The 9,180-nt window shown below is 43.9% G+C and overlaps 1 protein-coding gene across 2 annotated transcripts in view; it reads left to right on the top strand.

Annotated features, from left to right (window-relative positions):
- The first annotated feature begins 1,265 nt into the window (after positions 1-1,265).
- The window catches only part of LOC127585222 (sorting nexin-27-like), a 90,770-nt gene continuing 82,855 nt past the window's right edge, over positions 1,266-9,180 (top strand). The window contains exon 1 of one of the 2 annotated variants that reach the window (XM_052042508.1): positions 1,266-1,558. In XM_052042508.1, the coding sequence (XP_051898468.1) occupies positions 1,281-1,558 (278 nt within the window). In that variant the 5' untranslated portion in view covers positions 1,266-1,280. The remainder of the gene's footprint in view (positions 1,559-9,180) is intronic. The other variant, XM_052042509.1, reaches the window with a different exon arrangement.

Below are 9,180 nucleotides of genomic sequence, written 5' to 3'. Positions count from 1 at the left end.
AGAAATACAAATACATAGCTCAGCTTGACAGCCCTGTGCAGAGCTAGAGTTGGTGCTATGCTCTGAGGTGACCGATATAGGAGGAAATGTTAAATTAAGTCATTTTAGGTTATCCTACGTGCAGAATAGCAGAGCAGCATTGTAAATGGTACCCTGAGCAATAATTATTTCATCAAAGCATCATTTTGTAACTTGCTAGCTGTGTACAAACTGGTTGTAACTATCCTCTACAATTCATACACTTCATTGGCTGTAAAATATTTTTGGAGTGTGCATTGATCATGAAGTGTCAATGAATTGAAATGTTACTTGAAGTTATCCTGATAAATTTGAAATAGATTCAAGTCCAAATTAAAATAAACATCTAAGCAGAACTTTTTCGAATCCCTTGCAATAACCTTTGAGTATAGAGGAGCAGAGCTGACGACATATGAACGTCTTTTTTTAATCTAAGAAACATCAGTTCGGTTTTTTTTCTTTGAAGTTTTTGGTTTGCTTTTGTCTATTATTATAAATATTTTTTGATTTGGGGGTTTTCTTTTCATATAATCAAATTTCTTTTCAATTTCTTTTTCTTGCACTATGTACAATTAGCAAGAGTGCGGGGGGTCTAGATGACATATTTTACTCCTTGTGAGTATAAATATTAACTGTCATTATTGTTATCCCGATCTCTTCGCATCATATGTATAATTATTGTTATGTATATTAATTTGAAATTCAATAAAAAGACTGAAAAAGAAAAAAATATAAGCATCGAGGATACCAAAAGGGAATCATTGAAATAAGTTTCAGGAGCGAAGAATGTACTGCTGGAAGACCATCCTTTTGCCTCCACAGATGCTGCAGAACCTGGATCAAAATATAAACCTTACAGCAATGTATATTTTGATCCAGATTCCAGCATCTGCAATTTTTTTATATCTCCAAAATAAGTTTCAGGGCTTTTTACAATATATGTTCAGATTAGTTTTAATGAAGACACCATTGCGAATACCAGAACTTACTCATTTCTTAAAAGAAAACTTCTTTATTTCCAAACCTCAACGTGTTTCAGTAACTGGGGCGAACGTGCTCCGGGTTTGCCCACTTGCCCTAACTAAAGATGGCGGTCCGCATTCTCTGGCCGAGGTGTGAGGTTTTGGCGCAACACCAAGGAGTCCGGCAGAAAGCGCCGACACTCTCCTTTGGTTCCGTCATTTTCCTCCCCCTCCCAGCCCTCGGTGGGTTCACGTGATGGTTTGAGCGTGTGCAGCGGTGTGTGAGGTCCGTGCCCGAAGATGGCGGACGAGGTGGGGAGTAGCGGGAAGCGGCTGGGCTCGGGCTCCGACTCTGAGGCGCCCACGCCCACCGAGCTGAGCCGGGGCCCGCGGCTGGTCAAGATCATCAAGTCGGAGACGGGCTACGGCTTCAACGTGCGGGGCCAGGTGAGCGAAGGCGGGCAACTGAGGAGCATCAACGGCGAGCTGTACGCGCCGCTCCAGCACGTCAGCGCCGTGCTGCTGGGCGGCGCGGCCGAGAGAGCCGGCGTCCGCAAGGGAGACCGCATCCTGGAAGTGTAAGTAACCGGCGGCCGCCGCGCCTCCGCACCGGCCGGGGGGGGGGGGGGGGTGGGAGCGGGAGGGAGGACGGGGGTCGGCCGCGGGGCAGGGCAGGGCAACGTCCGAGGGGGGACTCCCCTTACCCCTACACCCCCACCCTTACCCCCACACCCCCACCCTTACCCCCACACCCCCACCCTTACCCCCCACACCCCCACCCTTACCCCCCTTACCGCTACACCCCCACCCTTACCCCCCCTTCACCTCCCCCTTCACCTCCCCCTCCCCTTCACCCCCCTCAACCCCCCATCCCCCTCACCCCCCCAGCTCCTGTTCTCCAACCCAACCCCACCAGTGTCCCTCGTCTATCTCCTCATCCACCCCCCCTCCCTGGTGCTTCTTCCTTACCCCCATATTGGTCCACCTCCTCCCCCCCACCCAGTCCCCCTCCCCCACCACGTTGGTCCTCCAACCCCCCGCCCATTCGTTCCCCCTCCCCTCCTCTCTCCCCTCCCCACCTCCCCCCACCCTTTCCCACCTCCCTGTTGGTCCTGTGTCCCTCCCCATCGGTTCCCCCCCTCTTCCCCCTCGCCCCCACCCGTCAGTCCCCCCCTCCCCTTCCCCCCCTCCCCTTCCCCCCCTCCCCTTCCCCCCCCTCCCCTTCCCCCCCTCCCGCCCCGCCAGTTGGTCCCCTTGCCCCCCCCCATCGGTCTCTCTCCCCCTTGCCCCGCTGCCCCCCTCCCCCGTTGGTCCCCCTCGGTCCTCATCACCTCACACCCCTCCATCCAGCTCCCACTTTCTCCTCCCCCCCCCCACCCCTCCATCACGTTCAGTTCCCTTCTGCTCCCCGTTCTTCCCCCCCACCAGTTTCCCCCTCCCTCCACCCACTGCGACCCCTATCTCCCCCATCCATACCAAATACTAGTCGAAACCCATTCCTGCTTCTCTTTTCCTTCCCTGTACCTGTATCGTCACCTGGCCCTTCCACCTCCCCACTCTAGTCCCCATCCCATCTCATCTGAACTCTTTTCCCCCACCCTTTCACCAGCCCTGTCCCCAAGCCTGATGGATCTATACAGTGTATTTGTCCTCAACCCTGCAAACGCCTCTTGCAATAAGCAATAGTATTTTTGGATCTTGACCAACAGTGTATCCCTTGGCAGTGTTTGTGTAATACGATGCACATGAATTTCTGTTTATAATTTTATGGTAACTTCCCTCTGAGGTGTCTGTGTTTTGTTCAGTCAGAGTTTCACAAACTACTTGACCACAAACAATAGCTTTCAGCTTGCGTGTTGGGGTTCAAATTGCTATTTGTTTATTGACTATAGCCACAACCTGCATTTGATTTTTAGATTTCATTTAATATGGCATTTCCTATGACATTTAACTTGTGCATCCTGATCAATCTCTGCTGTTTTCTGGGCTGTTTAACCTGTTTCGGAATCACGGCCCCTCCTGTTTGTAAACTTAATCCCTTCACTTTCATTTTTCATTTCTCTCTCCTGGGCCTGTTTTGTGGCTGGAACTCAAAAGATATGTCGGACCATCAAAACATCACGGGTGAATGCTAACATCTAACAGAGCAGGGTAAAGGAGTAGGTCACTTAAAAATAAGAACTTAATATGTCATGCCTGCTTTAATTTTACTGGTAAAATTGCCACTACACAAGTAAAATGCATTATTAATGTATGGAAATATTTTGAGGAGCCCTGATGTAAATGACCAGAGCAAAGCTCCATCGGTTGCCATTGGAAACTAAATTAGTTTTGGATCTCTCATTTGTCCACATATATCCTGTATAATAATTATACAGTGCTTATGTGACCTCAGCAAGATTGATTGTATTGCATTATAAGAATTTAATCTGCACTGCATTATTAGGAAATATGACAGATCTTGATATCAGTAATTTATGAAAAGGTATCATGGAATATTACAGCATAGCTGGTGTGTATTTGGCCAGTCGGATCTGAAGGAGCGGTCTTCTCAATTTATTCCCCTTTTCTTTACCCTTGCTGTTGTAGAAACTTTTTTTGAAACCCCTTAATCATTTCTTTTATACACTATTGTGGATTCTGCTCCCATCCCTATATCTGGCAGGATATTCCGTGTTCTAACAATCTTTCTCTGTGCAGAACTAATTAATTCTTCTAAGTTCTCCCCTGTTCCCTTGCTGCTTCTCAGTTAGTCAACCACTGACAAGTGGGAAATCACATTTTGCTATCTTCACGAAAGAAAGTCCCTCGTTACTTCGAATGATGCTATCAATCTTTCCTTTCTCATTTCTAATGGAGTTCCAGTTTCCCAAGTCAGCCGTTATGCATTTTCCTTTTTAATGATACCTTTTTGAGGTAGAGAGATGTCCTGATGTGAATACGGGGGTGTTATCCGGTAATAACTGGTATTGCATCATAAGAGTATATGGTGGGTGATCAAAGGTTGGTCATGTAAGTAGGATCTGAAAGAGACAAAGAGCAGCAGAGGGGGCTGGGACAAGTAGAGACACAAGTACTGATAGGGCAAAGGTAATAAGAAATAGCAAAAAGATCATAATTTGGAGAGAGTTTCAAAAATGTTGCTGGGTAGGGTTAAAGGGATAGCCTGGGAGGTGTGGGTGGTGAGGCCACAGATTTGAACTCATTGCAAGTTTTCAAATCAAATTGTTACTGAACCAGAAGTCTGTATAGATCAGTATGCATGGGTGATTAGTGAGCAGGGTATTGTGAGTTAGTTTTTGGGCAGTAAAGGTGTAGATGACTTAAAATTTAATGAAGCTGCAGAAAATAGTTTCTGTGTCATTTCAGTTGGAAATGTTTAAATTGTGGTCCATTTTGTCAGGGTGAGCCGTCAGCTGTGCAGAACCTACCACTACCTTGGGTGTACCTTTTTGGTGCCTGTTTGGGTTTGTTTTTCTGGAGGAATGGGGAATGTTTAAGCATGGTTTCCCCACTGGAAAGTCTGTTCCTAATACCAGAATCTGTTCATGACATCCTATGAAATAGATCCATATAAACGGGGAAGTACTTTAAACTTTATGTATTTATAAAGTTCAGTGCTATGTATGTCAGTTCTATTAATTAATGCAGTGGTTTAGTGGATTTGATGCTGTTAGAGTACAAGATGAATTGAGCAATTGAAATTAAATTCCACTCTGGGCATCTTCGTTTAATTTGATTGCTTTTTTTGGGGCAGCGATATGTAACTTTGGCTTTCTTGAAATGGCTGCCACTAAGTGGATAGCTCTTGGAGAGAGCCACCGCAGGGCTGATGGATAAATTGGCCAGATTCTGTGACTGTTTGTGCATAGGGGGAGCATTGTTAGGGACTAGTAGGGCCAAATGACCTGTTCCCACATTGTGTCCATCTGGGCTCTGTTTCTGAGGAAGTGGTGCTAATCTTAGACAATCCTTTGGGATTGAGGATGACCTGCTTCCATTCTGGTTTTGTGGGTACTGTACTTTGTGGGTACTGTACTGTGTGGGAATGTGGCTGACAGGGCAGTGGGTAGTTCATGGGGGTGGTGAACTCCTGCTTACACAGGGCCTCTGTGCCCCTGATGTAAGGACTCAGTCCTCACACTCTCCTGAATGGTGCTGCTCCAATTTAGTAATGGACCAGAGGTTTCTTGGAGTCGGTGGTGGTGTTAGGCTGCTTCATGGAAGCTTTGAGAACATCCTTGCATCTTTTCCTCTGTCTGCCCAATAATCTCCTCCCATGACAAGACTTGGAATAATCTATTTCAGGAGTTTGGTGTCGGGCGTGCAAATGATGTGATCTGACTTGAGAATTACTTGGGCTTTGGTGCTAGGGTTGTTGGTCAGTGAGAGGATGCTGATGTTCCTTCCACTGAATTTGGAGGATTTTGTAGAGACAGTCTTGGTGGTACTAATGATAAGCCAGGGATTGTAGTAACGAGTTAAGATGCTGCCTGAATTTTAGGATTGGTCACTGGGACACCACGCAAGAAAATAGGAGCAGGAGTAGGCACCCATGCCCCTCAAGCCTGTCCCGCTGTTCAGTCTGATCGTGGCTAATCTACACTGGCCTCAACTCCAGCACCCTTGGGGGCAGAGAATTCCAGAGATTTACTACCATCTGAGAGAAATTTGTACGCACCTCAGTTTTAAATTTATTTAAAATTGTTTATTTTTTTGGCTAGGTCCCCTTATTTGTGACTTTCCCATTAGTGAAAACATCTCAACGTCTACCCTGCTAAGCCCCCTTAGGATCTTGAATGTTTGAATAATATCACCCCTTGTTCTTTTAAACTCCAAAGAGCTGCAGCATACTGGGATATATTGGTCTTATCCCTATCAGGGCTGAGTTTAGGAAGTCAGCCCCAGGTTAAGCACCAGTCCTGGTTTTCGGCTTGTGTTGTGGGATGTTCACAGCCTATTGAAATAGCTTGAGCTTCATTCACTTCTAATGAATGGAAATAGCAGCACATGAAGATAACTAGAGTGCTAGGTCCAGCCTCTGACGTTTCCTTGCTTTTTAAATCGTACATTGTCTCTTTCTAGATTTTTTTTTTACAAACTTCAAGGTGATTTATAAATTTTCTTAAAATGTCAGGTGCTTTCTGGGATATCCCACGTTACTGAAAGAAAGAGGGCCTGTGTTTATGTTGTGCCCTTCCTGACCTTGGGATCTCAGAATCAGCTTGTTGTGCTGACATCCTTCTGTGATTTTTTTTTTGTTTCCCCTGTTCTGTCCATCTATGAGAAATGGAGAAGCGTTGCATTCAGGCTGTGGCCCATAAACCTGCAGCATGTGACATAGACCAGACGAGCCTGCTGGCTATCCTTCCCTAACCCCTTCAGTTTTAAGGCTGATTACTCCAAGTGCTAAACTAATGGTATGCTATAATTGCATTGAACCATGTCTCCTTGCTCTTCATAAGTGTCCTCAGAATGACCTTTGGACCCCCAGTGAGTACATCTTTCCACTTTGCACTAAATCTGTCTATTGGTCTTAATTTGTCTGCTCTTCACTTTTGTTTTGAAGTGGAGTGACAGGACTGAGTGAGGGAATTGATGGCTAGGTATGATGCATTTCTTCTGATCTGCGCTGTAGTTCATTTCCAAACCATCACTGCCAGTATCATGAGGTCAGCTGTAAGGTTCAAAGTAGAAAAGTAATTTGGAAAAAGGAATTGCACTTCCTGAATGTTAATAGGCATCTGTTCATTGTTCAAGTCTGGGCTTTAATTTCAGGTGACATTTTTTTTTAGAAAGGAAAATCATAATTTTTCATTTCTGCTCCCCTATTAAAAGCAACATTCTCTACATGGCAGTTCACTACTGCTGTGCTTCCTTGATGCAGGGAATAAATAGTTGTATAGTTAGGCACAGTAAGGTGTGTAATTGGCAGCAGGAAGTTGTAAATGAAAAGAACCCGTGTATGCAAAATTGTGGCAAATGCAAATGGCCTTTTTTCCTGGGGGAAGCATTTTTTAGTAATGTACCTATTTGTGGATGGAGGAAATTTGAGTGGTTTCTGTGACCTACCTACATCTACCAGTAACCCTTTGTCATCTCAAACATTGAGTAGGAATACCTGGCTTTTTGTATCCTGGCCTGACTTTTTTTTTACTCCAATGGGACAGGTGTATGTTAGTCAGGGCATACCTGGCTCTTGTGGCCAGGGCATCTCACAAGTGTGGGCTATGATTAGTGCCCAGATGTAATGTATTTACAGTTCTTACTGATGTATAGCATTTGAGGTTGTACATGTAACTGTGGTAAAATGTGTACTTGTTTTCAGAATTAGAATCAGATTTATTGTCACTAACTTGCATGTTGTGAAATTTGTTGTTTTGTGGCAGCAGTACAGTGCAAAGACAAAACTAATATAAATTACAAAATAAATAGTGCAAAAACAAAAGGAATAATGAAGTAGTGTTCAAGGAGCATTCAGAAATCTGATGGTGGAGGGGAAGAAGCTGTTCCTAAATCGTCGAGTGTGTCTCTTCAGGCTCCTGTACCACTTCCCCAATGGTAGTAACGATCTCCTCTGCCTTGCAGCACTAGCTGTGTTAGGTGTCTGAAAATAAAGCAGAAAATTAGAATGCGAGAGCAGGACACTTTCCAGTTTAATACCCAGGGTCCAGTCACTTGCTGGGAACAGGAGTTAAAGGTGATGAGATTCAGAATTCCAAGACCCAGATGAGTGGCTACAGCTGCTTGTCAACTTGGCAGCCAGTTAAAACCATCTACTTCCGTAGGGGATTCTCAAGCTGATTGAAGGTTTCATCTCTGCCAATGTTTTATAAAATTCTACAGCACCCCGCCGCCCCCCTCCCAGCAGCCTTTTGCTTTGGTTCACTCACATTACTTATCTCCATATCTCAATAAACTAGAAATATGTTTAATTGCAGTGCTGCACACGATTTGATCCTAAATAAAATACAGAAGGCCTGGTATTGGTGCTTACTCTATCCATGCAGAGGAATTTGATGTCCAACATGAGCTGGGTGGAAGGATTGACTAGGCTGCACTGAGGTGACTGTACATGGTCATCTCTGGGATAGCAGAGGCAGGAATGGCAGTTCTACTGTTTTCCCTGCTGGGCCTTTGTGAAAAGTCTTGCAGTGCAACAACAATAATCTTTATTTGTACAAACCATCACGATTTACCAGATTTCTTTTTACCATTTGAGAGAAAATTTAAATTTCATTACCAGAGTAAACTTCTATTGTATTTTTTTCTTGAAACAGCAGAGCTGCAGTTTTTTTAGTACCTATTGCAAGCTTTTTGAGTTAATTTTTTCAGTTTAATCAACTTTTGTTCTTTGGATTCAAAGGAAATACATAGTCATGTGCCGTTATGCTGGAGGAAATGGATCGTGGACTGAATTAAGGAATTATCTTGAGTTTATTTGGTGGGATAAGTTGTTGGTTTGCTCCAATTCAGCTCATGCTTGGCATCTTGGTTAACCCAGTTCCTGATCTTCAAGGTTTTGGGTATAAATACTGTTGGCTTCAAAAAAAATAATTCTACCAACCTATCCCAATTTGTGCTCTCTTGAATGCTGACCATTTAAGACTTAATATGACAACCAATTTCAGTAATTCCAATTAATATGCATTTGTTGGTCATGCACACGTGTTCCTGTGATAATTTATTGAGATTGTTTATTTATAATTCCTGCATAACTGATGTTTCTGTCTTTGACTTATCCAAGTTGACTGTGCCTACAAATGAGTTTATTGTTATAAGTTTTTAACATTATTTGAGGATGGTTATACTTTGGTGATTTTTTTTCATGTACTTAAAGGTGGCAAAGTACTTTGCTGTATGCAATTTAGTCTCATAGCTTTCTATACGTGATATTTGTACCACGTGAAGTTGTACATTTAAAGTTTCCACATTTAAAGTACAAAGTATGCACATTTACATGTCACACTACTGTTTCCACAATAATGGTACTGGATTGTCTGAGGTCACAACGTTTTGGCCATAAATCTCATCTTCTGGAAGCTTAGTAATTGATCTATAGGTAATGAAAAAAATAAAAATACTGCACAAAATCTTATACTGGGGTTTCTGGAACCAGGAGTCAAGTTTCAAAGTAAGGGGTTGGCCATTCAGGACAAATCAGATAAAGTGTATTCACCTGTGTGCAGTGATCGTTTGG

Source organism: Pristis pectinata, chromosome 32 (assembly GCF_009764475.1).
Source record: "Pristis pectinata isolate sPriPec2 chromosome 32, sPriPec2.1.pri, whole genome shotgun sequence".
NCBI lineage: Eukaryota > Metazoa > Chordata > Chondrichthyes > Rhinopristiformes > Pristidae > Pristis > Pristis pectinata.
The sequence above is the reverse complement of the archived record's forward strand: the minus strand, read 5'-3'. Positions and strand labels throughout refer to the sequence as shown.